This window comes from Lycorma delicatula, chromosome 1 (assembly GCF_047948215.1).
Source record: "Lycorma delicatula isolate Av1 chromosome 1, ASM4794821v1, whole genome shotgun sequence".
In the NCBI taxonomy this organism is placed as follows: Eukaryota; Metazoa; Arthropoda; class Insecta; order Hemiptera; family Fulgoridae; genus Lycorma; species Lycorma delicatula.
The window spans coordinates 32064298-32089620 of record NC_134455.1 but is presented as its reverse complement, the minus strand read 5'-3'; the positions used below and the strand labels follow the sequence as shown (position 1 = coordinate 32089620).

General features: G+C 34.3%; 1 protein-coding gene across 1 annotated transcript in view; it reads left to right on the top strand.

The window, feature by feature from the left end:
* LOC142317463 (ubiquitin carboxyl-terminal hydrolase 30 homolog) overlaps window positions 1–25323 on the top strand; it is a 45688-nt gene that overhangs the window by 8936 nt on the left and 11429 nt on the right. The window contains exons 3-6 of the mRNA XM_075354029.1: window positions 7271–7483; window positions 12273–12410; window positions 17600–17682; window positions 22018–22167. Coding sequence (XP_075210144.1) covers window positions 7271–7483; window positions 12273–12410; window positions 17600–17682; window positions 22018–22167 — 584 coding nt within the window. The remainder of the gene's footprint in view (window positions 1–7270; window positions 7484–12272; window positions 12411–17599; window positions 17683–22017; window positions 22168–25323) is intronic.

Here is a 25323-nt window from a genome sequence, read left to right as displayed (position 1 = left end):
AACATCAATAGCAAGCAGTCTGCCATAGAACAAAAATTCCCTTTGTTTGGATTATTTTGTTTGATACTGAGCATGTGTTGCGTTTACCTTTAAGTTAAATTTCTTCTTTCTTATATAAAATTATTTTAACGGAGATGGAATTTCTTTTAATATTGTAGTTATACAGCGATGATAAAACGAAATAATATGTTTACAATTCTAACACGTGAAGATTAATTAATTATTTGTTAGTAATTAATTACTAATTTCCTATTATTTTTTTTTATTAATTATTACATGATTCCGCAGGTAGAAAATGTCAGGAAATATAAATTTAGTCACGAAAAATCAGGAATTTTAGATTAGATCATTAAAATTGCAAAAACTTTCAGAGAATTTTTGTTACTGAATTAAGATTATGAGATTACATTATAATTAAGATTCTGACAGGAAATGTCAGGAAATATAAGAATTAGTCACGAAAAATTAGGAATTTTAAATTAGATCATTAAAATTGCAAAAACTTTCAGAGAATTTTTGTTACTGAATTAAAATTCTAAAAATTAGAAATAACAAAGATGGACCACTGAATGTGAAAATAGGAGGAGAAAAGATTATGGAGGTAGAAGAATTTTGTTATTTGGGAAGTAGAATTACTAAAGATGGACGAAGCAGGAGCGATATAAAATGCCAAATAGCACAAGCTAAATTTGTTTACATCTAAAATTAATTTAAATGTCAGGAAAAGATTTTTGAAAGTGTATGTTTGGAGTGTCGCTTTATATGGAAGTGAAACTTGGACAATCGAAGTATCTGAGAAGAAAAGATTAGAAGCTTTTGAAATGCGGTGCTATAGGAGAACGTTAAAAATCAGATGGGTGGATAAAGTGACAAATGAAGAGGTATTGCCGCAAATAGATGAAGAAAGAAGCGTTTGGAAACATATAGTTAAAAGAAGAGACAGACTTATAGGCCACATACTAAGGCATCCTGGAATAGTCACTTTGATATTGGAAGGACAGGTAGAAGGGAAAAATTGTGTAGGCAGGCCACGTTTGGAATATGTAAAACAAATTGTTAGGGATGTAGGATGTAGAGGGTATACTGAAATGAAACGATTAGCACTAGATAGGGAATCTTGGAGAGCTGCATCAAACCAGTCAAATGACTAAAGACAAAAAAAAAAAAATTTTAAATAAATAAATATTGATAATGACATTTTTAAAGCTCCTCCCTTATAATGTAAGATCATTTTAACTGAAAAGTGGTAATTTTGGCTAATTATTATGGCTTCTCATACTATAAAATGGTGGACAGGTACTTACTGGGATTCAGTGATGTAGGTGTGGCAGCAAATTGCTGCCTAGATGAAATAAATTAAATAATGGATATCATATATATTTTTAATATTTGATGGGGTGTGCCTATCCATTTTAGCAAATATATGATAAGTGAAAAATATTTGGAATAAAATATAGTTAAAAGAAGAGAGGCCACATGCTAAGGCATCCTGGAATAGTCGCTTTAATATTGGAAGGACAGGTAGAAGGGAAAAATTGTGTAGGCAGGCCACGTTTGGAATATGTAAAACAAATTGTTAGGGATGTAGGGTGTAGATGGTATACTGAAATGAAACGACTAGCACTAGATAGGGAATCTTGGAGAGCTGCATCAAACCAGTCAAAAATGACTGAAGACAAAAAAAAAAGAATTAAAATTATGAGATTACATTATAATTAAGATTATGTTTATAATGTAATGAGAGTCAGGAAATTTTTACTAAAACGGTCAGGAGAAGTTAGTTAAAAGAAAAATTCGGTGGGAATCCTGTATTAGTTTCCTGTAGTCACTCTACACTCATGTTAAACTTCAGTGCGGCTCGTGTATAGGCACTGTGTAACTGCAGCATCCCTTATTTCTACTTCATATTATCGATAAAATTTAATATAATGAGTCCTTTTTTTCTTTAATTCTTTCCTTATACTTGTGCAATATATAAATAGCCATCCCATAGTTTATGAAAAAGGTACGAAAATCTTTGTGTGGAACTGTGCGCTTTACAGTTCCAGTGTTGTAATGTTTTGACTGTTGTGTGCATGCGCACATAGAAAGCTCTGCACGCGAGGCTGCAAGGGGAGAGAGAACACTGTCACTCTGGCAGTGCTGACCCTAGCATGCTGGTGGAAGGTAGTTTTTTTTCTCAATTTTTCTCAACAAGTATAAGGAAAGAATTAAAGAAAAAAAGGACTCATTATATTAAATTTTATCGATAATATGAAGTAGAAATAAGGGATGCTGCAGTTACACAGTGCCTATACACGAGCCGCACTGAAGTTTAACATGAGTAGAGTGACTACAGGAAAACTAATACAGGATTCCCACCGAATTTTTCTTTTAGTAACTTCTCCTGACTGAACTCCGCACTGAAATTCAATATAATATATAAATAATAAATAATTTTATTTATATTTAAGCTTCCAGCATATGTAGCGAGTGAATTTGCATATGGATATTTTGGATCTTTACGGAAATATTTGCAGTGTGTAATCTTTAAAGATGCGAAAACCGATCTAAACTAAATTTAATCAGGAAGATTTGCCGATCATTTTTTTCTTTCCCTTGATCGATTTTCATCATTAAAACAAAAAAAAAGAACAAATTTTTACACAAGACGTAATCCATCAATTTTGGAAACCTAATAATCCCATCTAGAGACGATGCCTGCCTAGCTGCGGAGACGTACCATAGGTACGCTCACAGTTAGTGGACTGACTTAACCGATCCTATACGATCATAAAAGATAATAATAATAATAATAATAGTCAAAAAGATAAGTCTAAAATAAATCTACTTACTCTTAAATCCCTTAAATTGTATTGCGTATAAGGATCCATCCCAAGAAACTCAGGAAAATCCACGTAATCCTGACGTTTATACGGTTCACCATTATGTATTAACGTTCGAGGAATGTGAATACACAGGCAACGAGGCAACTAAACATAAATACAAAAATAAATATGTAATTTATCACGTTAGTAATTGCGTCAAAGATAATTCAAAGAAGCAAATAAGAGATGTATAAAATATTTTATTTATTAAACAGTCATGCAATAATTTTCTAATGGGTTTACAGTTTAAAAACAAATTGAGAAAAAAAACTACCTTCCACCAGCATGCTAGGGTCAGCACTGCCAGAGTGACAGTGTTCTCTCTCCCCTTGCAGCCTCGCGTGCAGAGCTTTCTATGTGCGCATGCACACAACAGTCAAAACATTACAACACTGGAACTGTAAAGCGCACAGTTCCACACAAAGATTTTCGTACCTTTTTCATAAACTATGGGATGGCTATTTATATATTGCACAAGTATAAGGAAAGAATTAAAGAAAAAAAGGACTCATTATATTAAATTTTATCGATAATATGAAGTAGAAATAAGGGATGCTGCAGTTACACAGTGCCTATACACGAGCCGCACTGAAGTTTAACATGAGTGTAGAGTGACTACAGGAAACTAATACAGGATTCCCACCGAATTTTTCTTTTAACTAACTTCTCCTGACCGTTTTAGTAAAAATTTCCTGACTCTCATTACATTATAAACATAATCTTAATTATAATGTAATCTCATAATTTTAATTCTTTTTTTTTTGTCTTCAGTCATTTTTGACTGGTTTGATGCAGCTCTCCAAGATTCCCTATCTAGTGCTAGTCGTTTCATTTCAGTATACCATCTACACCCTACATCCCTAACAATTTGTTTTACATATTCCAAACGTGGCCTGCCTACACAATTTTTCCCTTCTACCTGTCCTTCCAATATTAAAGCGACTATTCCAGGATGCCTTAGCATGTGGCCTCTCTTCTTTTAACTATATTTTATTCCAAATATTTTTCACTTATCATATATTTGCTAAAATGGATAGGCACACCCCATCAAATATTAAAAATATATATGATATCCATTATTTAATTTATTTCATCTAGGCAGCAATTTGCTGCCACACCTACATCACTGAATCCCAGTAAGTACCTGTCCACCATTTTATAGTATGAGAAGCCATAATAATTAGCCAAAATTACCACTTTTCAGTTAAAATGATCTTACATTATAAGGGAGGAGCTTTAAAAATGTCATTATCAATATTTATTTATTTAAAATTTTTTTTTTTTTGTCTTTAGTCATTTGACTGGTTTGATGCAGCTCTCCAAGATTCCCTATCTAGTGCTAATCGTTTCATTTCAGTATACCCTCTACATCCTACATCCCTAACAATTTGTTTTACATATTCCAAACGTGGCCTGCCTACACAATTTTTCCCTTCTACCTGTCCTTCCAATATCAAAGTGACTATTCCAGGATGCCTTAGTATGTGGCCTATAAGTCTGTCTCTTCTTTTAACTATATGTTTCCAAACGCTTCTTTCTTCATCTATTTGCGGCAATACCTCTTCATTTGTCACTTTATCCACCCATCTGATTTTTAACGTTCTCCTATAGCACCGCATTTCAAAAGCTTCTAATCTTTTCTTCTCAGATACTTCGATTGTCCAAGTTTCACTTCCATATAAAGCGACACTCCAAACATACACTTTCAAAAATCTTTTCCTGACATTTAAATTAATTTTAGATGTAAACAAATTTAGCTTGTGCTATTTGGCATTTTATATCGCTCCTGCTTCGTCCATCTTTAGTAATTCTACTTCCCAAATAACAAAATTCTTCTACCTCCATAATCTTTTCTCCTCCTATTTTCACATTCAGTGGTCCATCTTTGTTATTTCTAATTTTTAGAATTTTAATTCAGTAACAAAAATTCTCTGAAAGTTTTTGCAATTTTAATGATCTAATTTAAAATTCCTAATTTTTCGTGACTAATTCTTATATTTCCTGACATTTCCTGTCAGAATCTTAATTATAATGTAATCTCATAATCTTAATTCAGTAACAAAAATTCTCTGAAAGTTTTTGCAATTTTAATGATCTAATCTAAAATTCCTGATTTTTCGTGACTAAATTTATATTTCCTGACATTTTCTACCTGCGGAATCATGTAATAATTAATAAAAAAAAATAATAGGAAATTAGTAATTAATTACTAACAAATAATTAATTAATCTTCACGTGTTAGAATTGTAAACATATTATTTCGTTTTATCATCGCTGTATAACTACAATATTAAAAGAAATTCCATCTCCGTTAAAATAATTTTATATAAGAAAGAAGAAATTTAACTTAAAGGTAAACGCAACACATGCTCAGTATCAAACAAAATAATCCAAACAAAGGGAATTTTTGTTCTATGGCAGACTGCTTGCTATTGATGTTTTAGGTTATATTATTGGTTGATATACAAACAAAATTAGTGCTTCTTGTGCTTGTATAATTCATTGCCGATTAGTTTTTGGTGACCTTGTGAATTTCTAGTTAATACAAATGTATTAAAATACTAAAATAGACGTAGCATACAGGAAAGTTAAGGAAAATTTTGGGGTACATAAATTAAAATCTAATAATGTGTTAAACAAAGATGGTACACCAATATATAATACGAAAGGTAAAGTCGATAGATGGGTGGAATATATTGAAGAGTTAAACGGAGGAAATGAATTAGAAAATGGTGTTATAGAGGAAGTTGAAGAGGATGAAATGGGAGAAACAATACTGAGATCTAAATTTAAGAGAGCATTAAAAGATTTAAATGGCAGAAAGGCTCCTGGAATAGACAGAATACCTGTAGAATTACTGTGCAGTGCAGGTGAGGAAGGGATTGATAGATTATACAAACTGGTGTGTAAGATTTATGAAAAAGGGGGAAGTTCCGTCAGACTTCAAAAAAAGTGTTATAGTAATGATACCAAAGAAAGCAGGGGCAGATAGATGTGAAGAATATAGAACAATTAGTTTAACTAGTCATGCATCAAAAATCTTAACTAGAATTCTATACAGAAGAATTGAGAGGAGAGGAGAATTGAGAGGAGAGGAGAGGAGAGAAGAAGTGTTAGGAGAAGACCAATTTGGTTTCAGGAAAAGTATAGGGACAAGGGAAACAATTTTAGGCCTCAGATTAATAGTAGAAGGAAGATTAAAGAAAAACAAACTGACATACTTGGCGTTTATAGACCTAGAAAAGGCTTTCGATAATGTAGACTGGAATAAAATGTTCAGCATTTAAAAAAAATTATGGTTCAAATACAGAGATTGAAGAACAATTGCTAATATGTACAGGAACCAAACAGCAACAGTAATAATCAAACAACATAAGAAAGAAGCCGTAATAAAAAAGGGAGTCCGACAAGGATGTTCCCTATCTCCGTTACTTTTTAATCTTTACATGGAACTAGCAGTTAATGATGTTAAAGAACAACTTAGATTCGGAGTAACAGTACAAGGTGAAAAGATAAAGATGCTACGATTTGCTGATGATATAGTAATTCTAGCCGAGAGTAAAAAGGATTTAGAAGAAACAATGAGCGGCATAGATGAAGTCCTACGTAAAAACTATCGCATGACAATAAACAAGAAGAAAACAAATGTAATGAAATGTAGTAGAAATAACAAAGATGGACCGCTGAATGTGAAAATAGGAGGAGAAAAGATTATGGAGATAGAAGAATTTTGTTATTTGGGAAGTAGAATTACTAAAGATGGACGAAGCAGGAGCGATATAAAATTCTGAATAGCACAAGCGAAACGAGCCTTCAGTAAGAAATATAATTTGTTTACATCAAAAATTAATTTAAATGTCAGGAAAAGATTTTTGAAAGTATATGTTCGGAGCGTCGCTTTATATGGAAGTGAAACTTGGATGAGATCGGAGTACCTGAGAAGAAAAGATTAGAAGCTTTTGAAATGCGGTGCTGTAGGAGAATGTTAAAAATCAGATGGGTGGATAAAGTGACAAATGAAGAGGTATTTTGGCAAATAGATGAAGAAAGAAGCATTTGGAAAAATATAGTTAAAAGAAGAGACAGACTTACAGGCCACATACTAAGGCATCCTGAAATAGTCGCTTTAATATTGGAAGAACAGGTAGAACGAAAAAATTGTATAGGCAGGCCACGTTTAGAATATGCAAAACAAATAGTTAGGGATGTAGGATGTGGAGGGTATACTGAAATGAAACGACTAGCACTAGATAGGGAATCTTGGAGAGCTGCATTGAACCAGTCAAATGACTGAAGTCAAAAAAAAAGTACACGAATTATTAATATACAATCTTAAACTTAGAATTTAGTTCCATTAATTTCTGTTTCTCAATGATTTATTTTTTTTTTGTTTTTTTTTACAGTCTGTGTTAAGATATGATAAGTTTGATAGTCTGTCGTTACACTTACCTCCTTTAGAACTGGGACGTGTACAGCATACATTGACGCAGTTATTAGACAGATTTGTGAAGACTGAAGTGGTTGGTGGTGTCTCTTGTGAAGGTTGTAATAAATCAACACCTCCTGAAGGTCCACAGATCAAGTCGACAGCCCTTAAAAGTCTTAGTATCGGAAAGGTAAGTCTTTTTTTATTTGAACCACTTTTTTGTGCATAGTTTATTTTGGGGTTTTTTTTAATGATTTTATCATTTGAATCGGTTAATTTATTAGAAATTAAGTTGAATATTCTTATTCGATAGAATCCTGCTGGTAATCTGGATTATTTCATTTGTCTGTAAAAACACGGATTGATTTTTTTTTTTTTTTTAGACAACAAAGCAAAAGAGAACGGCAATTTAAAAATTTATAGAGATGGTTTAGCAAGAAAACAACCATCATTTAGTCATTTATTATCTGATTAGGAATGTGATACGAACTTAGAAATTGATCTTTACAGAACAATTTGGTAAAGTAACATCTTGTAAAGATGTTACTTTACCAAATTTTTTATAAAAAGTGTAATGTTTTTTTCTGTATTTTTTACTGATATATTGTAGATCACATTACTATTAATTAAATGACCGATTGATTGAAAAATATGATTATAAATTTTAATCCAAAAAGTGGAAATGGAATTTGTATAATTTTACAAAGCTTGCCGATTAAGAAAGCAGTTCTAAAATATTTCAGATTTTATTAAAAATTTGCAATTTAATTTATTTTTTTTTTTTTTGACTTCAGTCATTTGACTGGTTCAATGCAGCTCTCCAAGATTCCCTATCTAGTGCTAGTCGTTTCATTTCAGTATACCCTCTACATCCTACATCCCTAACTATTTGTTTTGCATATTCCAAACGTGGCCTGCCTATACAATTTTTTCGTTCTACCTGTTCTTCCAATATTAAAGCGACTATTTCAGGATGCCTTAGTATGTGGCCTGTAAGTCTGTCTCTTCTTTTAACTATATTTTTCCAAATGCTTCTTTCTTCATCTATTTGCCAAAATACCTCTTCATTTGTCACTTTATCCACCCATCTGATTTTTAACATTCTCCTACAGCACCGCATTTCAAAAGCTTCTAATCTTTTCTTCTCAGGTACTCCGATCTCATCCAAGTTTCACTTCCATATAAAGCGACGCTCCGAACATATACTTTCAAAAATCTTTTCCTGACATTTAAATTAATTTTTGATGTAAACAAATTATATTTCTTACTGAAGGCTCGTTTCGCTTGTGCTATTCAGAATTTTATATCGCTCCTGCTTCGTCCATCTTTAGTAATTCTACTTCCCAAATAACAAAATTCTTCTATCTCCATAATCTTTTCTCCTCCTATTTTCACATTCAGCGGTCCATCTTTGTTATTTCTACTACATTTCATTACATTTGTTTTCTTCTTGTTTATTGTCATGCGATAGTTTTTACGTAGGACTTCATCTATGCCGCTCATTGTTTCTTCTAAATCCTTTTTACTCTCGGCTAGAATTACTATATCATCAGCAAATCGTAGCATCTTTATCTTTTCACCTTGTACTGTTACTCCGAATCTAAGTTGTTCTTTAACATCATTAACTGCTAGTTCCATGTAAAGATTAAAAAGTAACGGAGATAGGGAACATCCTTGTCGGACTCCCTTTTTTATTACGGCTTCTTTCTTATGTTGTTTGATTATTACTGTTGCTGTTTGGTTCCTGTACATATTAGCAATTGTTCTTCAATCTCTGTATTTGAACCATAATTTTTTTTAAATGCTGAACATTTTATTCCAGTCTACATTATCGAAAGCCTTTTCTAGGTCTATAAACGCCAAGTATGTCAGTTTGTTTTTCTTTAATCTTCCTTCTACTATTAATCTGAGGCCTAAAATTGTTTCCCTTGTCCCTATACTTTTCCTGAAACCAAATTGGTCTTCTCCTAACACTTCTTCTCTCCTCTCCTCTCCTCTCAATTCTCCTCTCCTCTCAATTCTTCTGTATAGAATTCTAGTTAAGATTTTTGATGCATGACTAGTTAAACTAATTGTTCTATATTCTTCACATCTATCTGCCCCTGCTTTCTTTGGTATCATTACTATAACACTTTTTTTGAAGTCTGACGGAACTTCCCCCTTTTTCATAAATCTTACACACCAGTTTGTATAATCTATCAATCCCTTCCTCACCTGCACTGCACAGTAATTCTACAGGTATTCTGTCTATTCCAGGAGCCTTTCTGCCATTTAAATCTTTTAATGCTCTCTTAAATTTAGATCTCAGTATTGTTTCTCCCATTTCATCCTCTTCAACTTCCTCTATAACACCATTTTCTAATTCATTTCCTCCGTTTAACTCTTCAATATATTCCACCCATCTATCGACTTTACCTTTCGTATTATATATTGGTGTACCATCTTTGTTTAACACATTATTAGATTTTAATTTATGTACCCCAAAATTTTCCTTAACTTTCCTGTATGCTACGTCTATTTTAGTATTTTAATACATTTGTATTAACTAGAAATTCACAAGGTCACCAAAAACTAATCGGCAATGAATTATACAAGCACAAGAAGCACTAATTTTGTTTGTATATCAACCAATAATATAACCTAAAACATCAATAGCAAGCAGTCTGCCATAGAACAAAAATTCCCTTTGTTTGGATTATTTTGTTTGATACTGAGCATGTGTTGCGTTTACCTTTAAGTTAAATTTCTTCTTTCTTATATAAAATTATTTTAACGGAGATGGAATTTCTTTTAATATTGTAGTTATACAGCGATGATAAAACGAAATAATATGTTTACAATTCTAACACGTGAAGATTAATTAATTATTTGTTAGTAATTAATTACTAATTTCCTATTATTTTTTTTTATTAATTATTACATGATTCCGCAGGTAGAAAATGTCAGGAAATATAAATTTAGTCACGAAAAATCAGGAATTTTAGATTAGATCATTAAAATTGCAAAAACTTTCAGAGAATTTTTGTTACTGAATTAAGATTATGAGATTACATTATAATTAAGATTCTGACAGGAAATGTCAGGAAATATAAGAATTAGTCACGAAAAATTAGGAATTTTAAATTAGATCATTAAAATTGCAAAAACTTTCAGAGAATTTTTGTTACTGAATTAAAATTCTAAAAATTAGAAATAACAAAGATGGACCACTGAATGTGAAAATAGGAGGAGAAAAGATTATGGAGGTAGAAGAATTTTGTTATTTGGGAAGTAGAATTACTAAAGATGGACGAAGCAGGAGCGATATAAAATGCCAAATAGCACAAGCTAAATTTGTTTACATCTAAAATTAATTTAAATGTCAGGAAAAGATTTTTGAAAGTGTATGTTTGGAGTGTCGCTTTATATGGAAGTGAAACTTGGACAATCGAAGTATCTGAGAAGAAAAGATTAGAAGCTTTTGAAATGCGGTGCTATAGGAGAACGTTAAAAATCAGATGGGTGGATAAAGTGACAAATGAAGAGGTATTGCCGCAAATAGATGAAGAAAGAAGCGTTTGGAAACATATAGTTAAAAGAAGAGACAGACTTATAGGCCACATACTAAGGCATCCTGGAATAGTCACTTTGATATTGGAAGGACAGGTAGAAGGGAAAAATTGTGTAGGCAGGCCACGTTTGGAATATGTAAAACAAATTGTTAGGGATGTAGGATGTAGAGGGTATACTGAAATGAAACGATTAGCACTAGATAGGGAATCTTGGAGAGCTGCATCAAACCAGTCAAATGACTAAAGACAAAAAAAAAAAAATTTTAAATAAATAAATATTGATAATGACATTTTTAAAGCTCCTCCCTTATAATGTAAGATCATTTTAACTGAAAAGTGGTAATTTTGGCTAATTATTATGGCTTCTCATACTATAAAATGGTGGACAGGTACTTACTGGGATTCAGTGATGTAGGTGTGGCAGCAAATTGCTGCCTAGATGAAATAAATTAAATAATGGATATCATATATATTTTTAATATTTGATGGGGTGTGCCTATCCATTTTAGCAAATATATGATAAGTGAAAAATATTTGGAATAAAATATAGTTAAAAGAAGAGAGGCCACATGCTAAGGCATCCTGGAATAGTCGCTTTAATATTGGAAGGACAGGTAGAAGGGAAAAATTGTGTAGGCAGGCCACGTTTGGAATATGTAAAACAAATTGTTAGGGATGTAGGGTGTAGATGGTATACTGAAATGAAACGACTAGCACTAGATAGGGAATCTTGGAGAGCTGCATCAAACCAGTCAAAAATGACTGAAGACAAAAAAAAAAGAATTAAAATTATGAGATTACATTATAATTAAGATTATGTTTATAATGTAATGAGAGTCAGGAAATTTTTACTAAAACGGTCAGGAGAAGTTAGTTAAAAGAAAAATTCGGTGGGAATCCTGTATTAGTTTCCTGTAGTCACTCTACACTCATGTTAAACTTCAGTGCGGCTCGTGTATAGGCACTGTGTAACTGCAGCATCCCTTATTTCTACTTCATATTATCGATAAAATTTAATATAATGAGTCCTTTTTTTCTTTAATTCTTTCCTTATACTTGTGCAATATATAAATAGCCATCCCATAGTTTATGAAAAAGGTACGAAAATCTTTGTGTGGAACTGTGCGCTTTACAGTTCCAGTGTTGTAATGTTTTGACTGTTGTGTGCATGCGCACATAGAAAGCTCTGCACGCGAGGCTGCAAGGGGAGAGAGAACACTGTCACTCTGGCAGTGCTGACCCTAGCATGCTGGTGGAAGGTAGTTTTTTTTCTCAATTTGTTTTTAAACTGTAAACCCATTAGAAAATTATTGCATGACTGTTTAATAAATAAAATATTTTATACATCTCTTATTTGCTTCTTTGAATTATCTTTGACGCAATTACTAACGTGATAAATTACATATTTATTTTTGTATTTATGTTTAGTTGCCTCGTTGCCTGTGTATTCACATTCCTCGAACGTTAATACATAATGGTGAACCGTATAAACGTCAGGATTACGTGGATTTTCCTGAGTTTCTTGGGATGGATCCTTATACGCAATACAATTTAAGGGATTTAAGAGTAAGTAGATTTATTTTAGACTTATCTTTTTGACTATTATTATTATTATTATTATCTTTTATGATCGTATAGGATCGGTTAAGTCAGTCCACTAACTGTGAGCGTACCTATGGTACGTCTCCGCAGCTAGGCAGGCATCGTCTCTAGATGGGATTATTAGGTTTCCAAAATTGATGGATTACGTCTTGTGTAAAAATTTGTTCTTTTTTTTTGTTTTAATGATGAAAATCGATCAAGGGAAAGAAAAAAATGATCGGCAAATCTTCCTGATTAAATTTAGTTTAGATCGGTTTTCGCATCTTTAAAGATTACACACTGCAAATATTTCCGTAAAGATCCAAAATATCCATATGCAAATTCACTCGCTACATATGCTGGAAGCTTAAATATAAATAAAATTATTTATTATTTATATATTATATTGAATTTCAGTGCGGAGTTCAGTCAGGAGAAGTTACTAAAAGAAAAATTCGGTGGGAATCCTGTATTAGTTTTCCTGTAGTCACTCTACTCATGTTAAACTTCAGTGCGGCTCGTGTATAGGCACTGTGTAACTGCAGCATCCCTTATTTCTACTTCATATTATCGATAAAATTTAATATAATGAGTCCTTTTTTTCTTTAATTCTTTCCTTATACTTGTGCAATATATAAATAGCCATCCCACAGTTTATGAAAAAGATGCGAAAATCGTTGTATTGAACTGTGCGCTTCACAGTTCCAGTTTTTTTTGTTTTTTTTAGGGCGAAAAACGCTTATGCGTTATCATCGTTTGGATCCTTTTTTTTTTTTATATAGAAAATTAAATGTTTTAATACTATTCTAAAAGATGAATAAAACTTACAACTAATATCAAAGGTAAAAACTAATATAAGATCAAAGTAAATAGAATTTTACAACGTCCAAGATGGGTGTAAAGGGCCCATTCTTGGATAAGAAAAGACTAAAAAAAAAACTAAAAACCATAAAAGATCTAATATAAAACTTAAAACTAAAATAACAAAATTAAATAAAACTTAGAACTAACACAAATTATATAATTAAAACTAGGTTAAAAATAGAAATTAAAAAGTTGAAATAAAACTTAAAACTAACATTACTAATATCTTACAACTAATATCACAGACAGTCTTTAAAATATTAAAAAAAAAATAACTTATAAAATTTAACAAATTCCAATAAGGAGTGTAAAAGGCTTCTAATCGGATAACAAAAATCAAAAACTCAGAAAAAAAAAACTTATTTAAAAACTAAAAGCATTAAAAATAATGCAACAATATTAATTTTTTTGCATTAACCCAGCACTACGCAGAAATAGAAACATCCGGGTTAAAATTTCATTATCATTGCACAAGACACCACGAATGTTTCTAGGTAGATTAAAATTACGACGCAACGCCGCATAACATATGCAATCCACGAGTATATGGTGCACAGTCATGGGGCAGTTGCATCGTGCGCATAGGGGTGCTTGTCCTCTTGTCATCAGGTAATCGTGTGTGACCCTCGTGTGTCCTATCCGCAATCGACAGAGAACTACTTCCTCATGCCGGGGTTTTCTGTATGAGGAGTCCCATGGTAACACAGAATCTTTAATCCGACAGAGTTTATTATCAACGGTAGCTGTCCAGTCACCTTGCCATCTTGCTCTTAGTGATTGTTTTAAATAGTTAATGAAATCAGAAGTAGCAATTCAGTTTGTGAAAGGAGGCTGGTTACGTGCTTCTTTAGCAGCGGAATCTGCATGTTCTTTACCTAGAATCCCTACGTGGCTAGGGACCCGGCAAAAACTTAATTCTGTGTTGCGATTATTCAACTCAGCGATTGCGTTATAAATTTCAATGACGATTGGATGTTTGGAATAAACGTTTTTTAAGGCTTGGAGAGCACTACACGAGTAACTGCAAATAAGAATTTTTCTATATTTAGGGTTAATGATGTTTAGAGCCTTATTTATAGCGTATAGTTCAGCGGTAATAAACATACTCGTAATACCGGGTAGACCAAACATATAAGTTCTTTCATTGACAACAAATGCACAGCCAACTGTATCATTTTGTTTCGATCCATCAGTGTGTACAACCGCGTCTGGTTTCATCTTGTAGAGAACACACTGAAACATTTGCTGGAAGACAATAGGTAGTGTTGATTGTTTATTGTATGTCGTAAGGTCAAAATTAAAATTTATAAGGTTTATTCTCCAGGGAGGATATGAGCAAGGATATGTAGGAAAGAATGACGGTGTGTCGACATTTATATGCTGCAGCAGACGCCAGGTACGGACACCTACAGGTGCAGTACGATGTGGATGGTCCTCATACTTTCCTAGATTAGGATTTGTAAAGACTCAGTCAAGAGCCAAGTGATTTGACTGTTGTGCGCATGCGCACATAGAAAGCTGCACATGAGGCTGTATGAGAGAGAGAGAGAGAGCACTGTCACTCTCACAGTGCTGACTCTATCATGCTGGTGGAAGGTAGTTTTTTTTTTTTATTCCACATGTGTGTGGAATGTTCCTTGTTCATTTCCTTCTCTAGTTAAGTCGGCGGAAGGAATATAAAAGCGGTTTACTTGATTGCCAACTCTGTTGAAAAACATGCTTTTTTTTTTCCACTACATCCCTGGGCCGGACATCCACTCAAGTATACACGGCCCAGGGATGTGTCCTTGTGACTCTAAGGGGGCCTCCCCACCCACCGGCTGTACGTCCGGCACGGTAGATCAGCTCCCCCCCCCCCCGGTTCCGGATCTTTTCTTATTGCTGCCCGCCTCTAATCCTCCGCATGTAAGGGAAGGTCCAGCTATGCCGTGCCCTCCTCCCCACACGCAGAGAACCGGGTCTCGGTCTTTACTCTTTTATGCCTGCCTCAAACTGGCGGCGCCAGCCCCAGTAAACACCGAAGCGCCCCCAGGAACCGACACCGCCGGCCGGGACTCGGTCTTTTCTTTATCCCTTTCAAGCAACTCCAGGAGTTCCCACCCCATCACCGGAACCCGTATACCTAAGCATACGGGCCCTCTGGGGTGGGACTGTCCTCCCTGCCCTATCTTCACGCCTATCGTCTGTGATGTCTCTCCTCTTCCTCTTTAGATTTGAGGACGGTGCTTGCAAAATTGGAAAACCAATCCCAGTTGTTATCGGATTGCATTAGCCAGCTAACCAGGTTGTCAGGTCTCAGGTTATTATGCCTTATTTCATGTCCGAGACCCTCCCATCTACAGCAGTTGAATACGGTGTGTTCCACGTCGTCTTCTTCCTGACAGTACAGACACCTTGACTTCTGCCTTTTCCCGATTGTATAAAGGTATTTCCCGAACGACCCATGTCGTTCATTTAAATCTTTTAATGGTTTATTAAATTCAGATGTCAGTATTGTATCTCCAATTTAATCCTCTTGAAATTTGCTCTACTTCATGTTTAACACCGGTTTCATTTTATATCGCTCCTGCTTCGTCCATCTTTAGTAATTCTACTTCGCAAATAACAAAATTCTTCTACCTCCATAATCTTTTCTCCTCCTATTTTCAAATTCAGTGGTCCATCTTTGTTATTTCTACTGCATTTCATTTATTTCATTTTGTTCTTGTTTTTTTCTTTTGTAGGACTTCATCCATGCCGTTCAGTGTTCTTCCTAAATTTCTTTTACTATCAGCTAATACGAAATGTGATAAATCCTGCTTAGGATCTTAATCCAAAAAAAATTCCTATAAAAAGACGTGTCCAAGCCTATTTATGGGGATAGGCTAAAATATAAAACATATCGGGATAAATAATTAACGGCTCAACGCCTAATATTTGACTGCATCTGAGAAGCAACAACGTTGCTAAAACGTCCAATGAGTTGACTTCAGAGAAAGTACGGGAAATTGAACAGCTTTATGGCAAACCAGATGGGATGAAATAGATATTGAACGTTAAACGCATCATTTCTTTCCAGATTTTCTTGGTTTACTGGATGCCTCTTTGGTGCAACCTTAACAAATACGTGACGCAATTACTTTCTGGGCATAGCACTTTAAGAAATTCAAGGCCTGGTGGAATTCGTAACGTGTTCATAATGTGCACAGTATGCCTATCATGTTTTATAAGATTTTGTTTTTGTCTTCAGTCATTTGACTGGTTTGATGCAGCTTTCCAAGATTCCCTATCTAGTGTCAGTCGTTTCATTTCAGTATACCCTCTACATCCCACATCCCTAACAATGTGCTTTTACATATTCCAAACGTGGCCTGCCTACTCAATTTTGCCCTCTACCTGTCCTTCCAATATTAAAGCGACTATTCCAGGATTCCTTAGTATACGTGGCCTATAAGTTTGTCTCTTCTTTTAACTATATTTTTCCAAATGCTTCTTTCTTCATCTATTTGTCGCAATATCTCTTCATTTGTCACTTTATCCACCCATCTGATTTTTAACATTCTCCTATAGCACCGCATTTCAAAAGCTTCTAACTTTTCTTCTCAGATACTCCGATCTCATCCAAGTTTCACTTCCATATAAAGCGACACTCCAAACATATACTTTCAAAAATCTTTTCCTGACATTTAAATTAATTTTTGATCTAAACAAATTATATTTCTTACTGAAGGCTCGTTTAGCTTGTGCTATTCGACATTTTATATCGCTCCTGCTTTGTCCATCCTTAGTAATTCTACTTCCCAAATAACAAAATTGTTCTACCTCCATAATCTTTTCTCCTCCTATTTTCACATTCATTGGTCCATCTTTGTTATTTCTAATACATTTCATTACTTTTGTTTTGTTCTTGTTTATTTTCATGCGATAGTTCTTGCGTAGGACTTCATCTCTGCAGTTCATTGTTTCTTCTAAATCCTTTTTACTTTCGGCTAGAATTACTATATCATCAGCAAATCGTAGCATCTTTATCTTTTCTTTCACCTTGTACTGTTACTCCGAATCTAAATTGTTCTTTAATATCATTAACTGCTAGTTCCATGTAAAGATTAAAAAGTAACGGAGATAAGGAACATCCTTGTTGGACTTCCTTTCTTATAACGGCTTCTTTCTTATGTTCTTCAATTATTACTGTTGCAGTTTGGTTCGTGTAAATGTTAGCAATTGTTCATCTCTATACTTGAAACGTAAATTTTTTTAAATGTTGGACTTATTTATTATTAATTAATAACACTAATGAACTTAATAATGAATGCTCTATATATATTTTTCAGCTGAAAAAACAACCTCTGTTGGAGCTTTCTAAAAACGATGGAGATAAAAATTTGGAGGCTTCATTAAATAATATCAAGTCAAGGTAAATTACTATTTTATGTTTTTCTTTTTTTTTAAATAATGTTTTGAATAGACATCCTGATCTTTTAACCCATTAAATGCCAGAATTAAATAAACACAACTTTTTTTTTAATTAATTATTTTATTTCATCTATTTGTAAGTATATATAAAGCTAGAAATATTTTCATATCAAAAAATTCAGTAATGGCTTAGTAATAAAATGGTTGGTTTACGCACCTTTGATCAAAAGGGTAATATAAAATTTAACTATGTAAAAACATAAAAAGAAACGAAACTATTTATAAAACTAGAAAAAAAACAACTATGAATAAATTACATTAAATTGTTTTTAGTTTATTGTGGATTTATTTTCTTTGCGGTGAATGAAATTCTTTGAAACATTGAGTGCAGGTAGACTTTACATTTTATACACAAAAATGAAAGGCTCCTGGAATAGACGGAATACCTGTAGAATTACTGCGCAGTGCTGGTGAGGAAGTGATTGATAGATTATACAAACTGGTGTGTAATATTTATGAAAATGGGGAAGTTCTGTCAGACTTCAAAAAAAGTGTTATAGTTATAAATGTGAAGAATACAGAACAATTAGCTTAACTAGTCATGCATCAAAAATCTTAACTAGAATTCTATACAGAAGAATTGAGAGGAGAGTGGAAGAAGTGTTAAGAGAAGACCAATTTGGTTTCAGGAAAAGTATAGGGACAGGGGAAGCAATTTTAGGCCACAGATTAATAGTAGAAGGAAGCTTAAAAAAAAACAAACCAACATACTTGGCGTTTATAGACCTAGAAAAGGCATTCGATAACGTAGACTGGAATAAAATGTTCAGCATTTTAAAAAAATTAGGGTTCAAATACAGAGATAGAACTATTGCTAACATTGACAGGAACCAAACAGCAATAGTAATTATCGAAGAACATAAGAAAGAAGCCGTAATAAGAAAGGGAGTCCGACAAGGATGTTCCCTATCTCCGATACTTTTTAATCTTTACATGGAACTAGCAGTTAATGATGTTAAAGAACAATTTAGATTCGGAGTACCTTCTTCTACCTTCTACCTGTCCTTCCAATATTAAAGCGATTATTCCAGGATGCCTTAATATGTGACCTCTCTTCTTTTAACTATATTTTTCCAAATGCTTCTTTCTTCTTCTATTTGCCGCAATGCCTCTTCATTTGTCACTTTATCCACCCATCTGATTTTTAACATTCTTCTATAGGACTACATTTCAAAAGCTTCTAATCTTTTCTTCTCAGATATTCCGATCATCCAAGTTTCACATCCATATAAAGCGACGCTCCAGATATATATTTTCACAAATCTTTTCCTGACATTTAAATTAATTTTTGTTGTAAACAAATTATATTTCTTACTGAAGGCTCGTTTAGCTTGTGCTATTCAGCATTTTATATCGCTCCTGCTTCATCCATGTTTAGTAATTCTACTTCCCAAATAACAAAATTCTTCTACCTCCATAATCTTTTCTCCTCCTATTTTCACATTTAGTGGTCCATCTTTGTTATTTCTACTACTTTTCATTAGTTTTGTTTTGTTCTTGTTTATTTTCACCCGATAGTTCTTGCGTAGGACTTCATCTATGTCGTTCAATGTTACTTCTAAATCCTCTTTACTCTCGGCTAGAATTACTATATCATCAGCAAATCGTAGAATCTTTATCTTTTCACCTTGTACTGTTACTCCGAATCTAAATTGTTCTTTAACATCATTAACTGCTAGTTCCATGTAAAGATTAAAAAGTAACTGAGACAGGGAACATCCTTGTCGGACTCCCTTTCTTATTACGGCTTCTTTCTTATGTTCTTCAGTTATTACTGTTGCGGTTTGGTTCCTGTACATGTTAGCAATTGTTCTTCTATCTCTGAATTTGAACCCTAATTTTTTTAAAATGCTGTACATTTTACTCCAGTCTACGTTATCGAATGCCTTTTCTAGGTTTATAAACGCCAAGTATGTTGGTTTGTTTTTGTTTAATCTTCCTTCTACTATTAATCTTAGGCCTAAAATTGTTTCCCTTGTCCCTATACTTTTCCTGAAACCAAATTGGTCTTCTCCTAACACTTCTTCAAGAAAGGTTTAAGGGTACGAAAAGAAGTGGTTGTCGATAAAGATGATGTTCAACAAAAGGATTTAGAAGATAACTTTTAATCGTTAGATCAGTTATTTGCTGATATAAAGACAAATAGTGATAAAATTATTAATATTATAAAAATAAAACTTTACCCTGGCTTAGACTTTCATGATATCAAATTCTCAGGCAAGTTGTTAGTGTTTATCAATGATTTGCAGATAAATTAATAATGGCAATTCACACAATATTTATTTCCCGCTTTGAAAACTATTAATGTTATTACGTATGTACAGTAGCAAACAAATTAATCCGAACAAAGGGAATTTTTGTTCTGTTGTAGGGAATTCGGTGGCAGATTGTTTCATGTTTCAGGTTATATTGTTAGTTCATATATAAACAAAATTAGTAGCTTTTGTGCTTTTATAATGGTAACCTTGTGAATTCCCAGTTAATACAAGAGTAATTTTTTTTTTCAAGGTCCGATCGGTTGCAAAATAAAAACCCGTACAAAAATCGGATGAACCTTTGCGCATACGTGTTGTGCAGCATTTCTAGTATGGCCTCCAATCATGTCGCGTCACTTCGTTTAGTTCTGAACAGGCAGCTAGCACGTAGACATGTCGACAACAATAGCATCTCCCGTCAAGTGTGAAGTGCGTTCGGTAATTCGATTTTTTCAGCCTGACGGGTGTAATGCGGCTGAAATTCATCGAAGAATAAGTAATGTGTACGTTGAAACTTCAATGAGTGACAGCAAAGTGCGACAATCATACAGGAATTTTAAAGCAGGACGTGTACAGATGTTCATGATGCAGGCGGTCAAGGAAGGATGCGAGTGTTAACTGATGATCTCGTTGAGGGAGTAGATGAGGCGATTTGAGAAAATCGTCGGTTCACAATTTCAGTATCGAGTGATACGTTTCCTGAAATTTCAAGATCATCTCTCTGCTCCGTGAGTGAGAGACTTCAGTACCACAAACTGTGTGCGAGATAAGTTCCCAAGATGCTGTCTGACCATCATAAAACAATGAGAATGGACGCCTAAATAACGTTTGTCCAGCTCTACCACAATGAAGGAGAAAATTTTTTGAACAAAATTTTCACAGGGGATGAGACACGGGTCCATTTCGAAACTGAAGAAACAAAAGAACAATTTAAACAGTGGATGCATTCTCATTTTCCCAGTAAACCAAAGAAGTTCAAGCGAACCTTCTCCAACAGAAAGTGTATGGCTACTACGTTCTGGAACCGGAATGGAGTTCTCTTGGTGGAATTCATGGAATGTGGCCCGGCCATCCCTGCAGCCTCATACTGCGTGACTGTTCAACATTTACAAAGGATAATTCAGAATAAGCGGAGAGGAATGTTGTCATCAGGTATTGTCTTTCTCCATGACAATGCTCAGCTGCACACTGCAGCTGTAACAAAGAAGCTCCTGCAGCGTTTTCGTTGGCAAGTGTTAGATCACCCACCATACATCTCGATTCCCCCCCCCCCCCCGAGGGGAGAAGATCCCACCTCGTAGCGTGTCTGGTCGCTATACCACCCCCTCCGTTCCTAGCCAGTAGTGGCTTTAACGGAGGACATCTTCTCGCTCTCAAACTGATTGCGCACCACAGATTTCAGTCCAGGCCCTGCAAAGATGCCACCGATGCAGATGCCCCGAGGGACATCTGCATCGGTAAAATTCACCCCGAGATAGTTTTACGTGTTTATGCCTTCAGAATGAAGACAACGGACACCTGCAACTACCACGTCGTCACCCACCATACAGTCCGAACTTGGTTCCATCCAATTTTCACCTCTTTGCTCAGATGAAACGCCGGCTAGGAGAACAACATTTTGGCACAGACATCGTGCTGCAGACCAGTGTTGAAACATGGCTGAAAACACAGGCGGCTTTGTTCTATGACGAGGGTATTGGAAATTGGTACCACACTATGACAAATGTCTAAATCGGAGTGGCGACTATGTAGAGAAATAGCGTAACTATATAAGTACTTGTTACAAATAAAAAATTTTTTAATTTCATGACCGATCGGTAAAATAACCTTTGTATTAAATACGAGTAAGTTTGACTATTAAACATTTTTTTCTGTTAAAAATACTATGTTCGGATTAATTTGTTCGCCTCTGTTCGGATTAATTTGTTCGCCTCTTTATTATTGAAGCATTTGGAAATTTGTATGCGTCGTCTTATTATTATCATTGTATTTATCTGAATTATTTTTTTTTTTTTTTTTAGGAAGATGAATCATGTGTACAGAATCAAAGCGGTTATCGTTCACAAAGGATCTTTGAAAGGCGGCCATTTTGTCACCTACCGCCGTGGGCCGTTGAAATCTCACAAAAGACACAGGTTGAATCAAACGCATCAGTCGCATGGTGAAAGAAGGTAAAATGGTAATGCATGCCTGTCCAGTGTCCATGTAGAAGCTTCTTTAACTTTTTCGCCTTCTCTAAAATTAATCGGATCAATTTATCCTTTTGTCTTTCATTTTTCATCGATAAGAAAAGTATATATGAGTTCTGTTACAAAAGTAATAAAATCGAAATGTTTTTTGACATTGAATTATAGTATTATTTACTTCGTGATAGTATTTTATACCGATAGACTTGTTTCCTCGGTTGGTAACAGTGTTTGAATATTTTCTTCAGTTACGTTTTTTCATCGCCGTATCCGTAAAATGTTTTTAACTATACCAAAATAGTAACCGTGGAATTGGTTTAACGAATAATATCGTGATTTTGATATTGCGAATAGAAATTGTTATTACCAGTGGCGGTTCGCATACAAGCACTGTGGAACTGCAGCACCCCCTATTTCCATTTGATATTAACAATAAGTTTTAATAATGAATCTTTCTTTTCTTTAATTCTTTATTTATAGTTGTACAATATATAGAGTGATTTTTTTAGTCCTGTTACCCAATTTTAAATGTAAAGACAGTGACAGAGTGAGCGAGAGAGCGAAAGAGATACAGATATATATAAAGAGAGAGCGAAAATGGGAGGGTGAGAACGAGAGAAGGAGGAGGAAGAAAGAGAGACGGTGATGGAGATAGAGTGAGAGAGGAAGAGTGAAAGGCAGAGCTAGAGAGCTGGAAAGAGAAAGAGAGAGTGTGACTGACACAGAGAGAGAGAAATATTGAGAGAGCGTGAGGGAGGGTGGGGGAGACAGATATAGATAGAGACAGCGTGAGGGAGAAAGAGAGAGCCAGATAGAAAAATAGTGAGCGAGTAAGAGAACTATACGACTGAGACAGAGTGAGCGAGAGACAGACAGAGTGAGAGGGGGGAAGAGATAGACGGTTAGAAAGAGAGAGAGAGAGAGAGAGAGAGAGTGTGTGTGACAGTGACAGAAAAAAAGATAGTTTTAGAGAGAGGAAGAGTAGGAGACTGACTGAGAGAGAGAGAGAGAGAGAGAGAAAGAGTGAGAGAGAAGGAATGACAGAGAGAGACAGTGAGATAAAAACCGAAACAGAGATATTCGGAGAGAGAGAGAGAGTGAGTGAGTGAGAGAGAAGGAATGACAGAGAGAGACAATGAAATAAAAACCGAAACAGAGATATTCGGAGAGAGAGAGAGAGAGGGAGAGTGAGTGAGTGAGTGAGAGAGAAGGAATGACTGAGAAAGACAGTGAGATAAAAACCGAAACACAGATATTCGGAGAGAGAGAGAGAGTGAGTGAGTGAGAGAGAAGGAATGACAGAGAGAGACAGTGAGAGAAAGACCGAAACAGAGATATTCGGAGAGAGAGAGAGAGAGAGAGAGAGCAATAGGATTGTGACAGAGGGAGAGGGACAGAGATAGGGAATAAGCAAAAGAAAGATAGAGAGAGAGAGTGAGTAAAAGAGAGGAAATGACAGAGAGAGACAGTGAGAGAAAGACCGAAACAGAGATATTCGAAGAGAGAAAGAGAGTCAGACAGAGAGAGAACAATAGTGACTGAGACAGAGGGAGAGGGACAGAGATAGGGAATAAGCGAGAGAAAGAGAACGAGACTGAATGAGAGAGAGACTGAAACATTGATTCTCGGGGAGAGAGAGAGAGAGAGACAGAGGGAGAGAAACAAACTGACAGAGAGAGAGTGGGAAGAGAAGAGAGAGTGAGTGAGAGAGAGAAAGACTTAAATAAAAGCCTTAATATTTTCGTAAATAACATAAATTTTTATAAAACTAATATTTATAAAGATATAACGGATTGATAAATTAACATGGCCGCCATTTTATAATTTTGTAATGTTATTTATTAATTCCTGATTATATAGTAATTTTAAAACTTTATTACCAAGACGCTTACCAAATATTAATATGATTGCACAATCCGAAGTTGAGGTATAAATTTTTATATAAAAATAACAAAATGGCAGACCAGGGGAGAACAAACGAGAAATTGCCATTTTATTCTTAAAGATATTTTCTTGTTTAGTTTTACAAGTAGAATCAGAAAAATTATAATGGGCCCACAATTCTAGAAACACTCTGTATAAGGCATTGTTGCTACCATTAAATTTTCAACTTAAAAAGTCAAAACGGGTTGAGGTTGTATTTTTTTTTTTTAGGCATATTTTTTAATTAGATAATAGGAATTTTTCCATGTCCCCACCCGAAGAAATGCTCTAAGCTATTGGCTAAGTGGGAATTACTATGTCAATAGTTCCATCTTTCACCAAAAGGAGCGCTAGTGTTGCAGTCTTACATCTTATAATTTTCCCTTTTCCCTCCATCCTTTTCAACGGCAAAATTTGATATTATACAAGGTTGCCGTCAAATTTTTTTTTACACCTTAAATCGTATTAATTATTTATTTTATTTTTTATAAAATATTACGTAGAAAATATAAGAATGCTAGTGATGAAGAAAGTAAAAGGAACTATCGGCAATTAAGAAATGCTATTAACAGGAAGTGCAAACTGGCGAAAGAAGAGTGGATTAAAGAAAAGTGTACAGAAATGGAAAGAGAAATGAACATTGGTAAAATAAACTGAGCATACAGGAAAGTTATGGAAAATTTTTGGGGTACATAAATTAAAATCTAATAATGTGTTAAACAAAGATGGTACACCGATTTATAATACGAAAGGTAAAGTCGATAGGTGGGTGGAATATATTGAAGAGTTATACGGAGGAAATGAATTAGAAAATGGTGTTATAGAGGAAGAAGAAGAAGTTGAGGAGGATGAAATGGGAGAAACAATACTGAGATCTGAATTTAAGAGAACATTAAAGGATTTGATTGGCAGAAAGGCTCCTGGAATAGACGGAATACCTATAGAATAACTGTGCAGTGCAGGTTAGGAAGCGATTGATAGTTTATACAAACTGGTGTGTAATATTTATGAAAAAGGGGAATTTACGTCAGACTTCAAAAAAAGTGTTATAGTCATGATACCAAAGAAAGCAGGGTAAGATGTGAAGAATACAGAACAATTAGTTTAACTAGTCATGCATCAAAAATCTTAACTAGAGTTCTATACAGAAGAATTGAGAGGAGAGTGGAAGAAGTGTTAGGAGAAGACCGATTTGGTTTCAGGAAAAGTATCGGTACA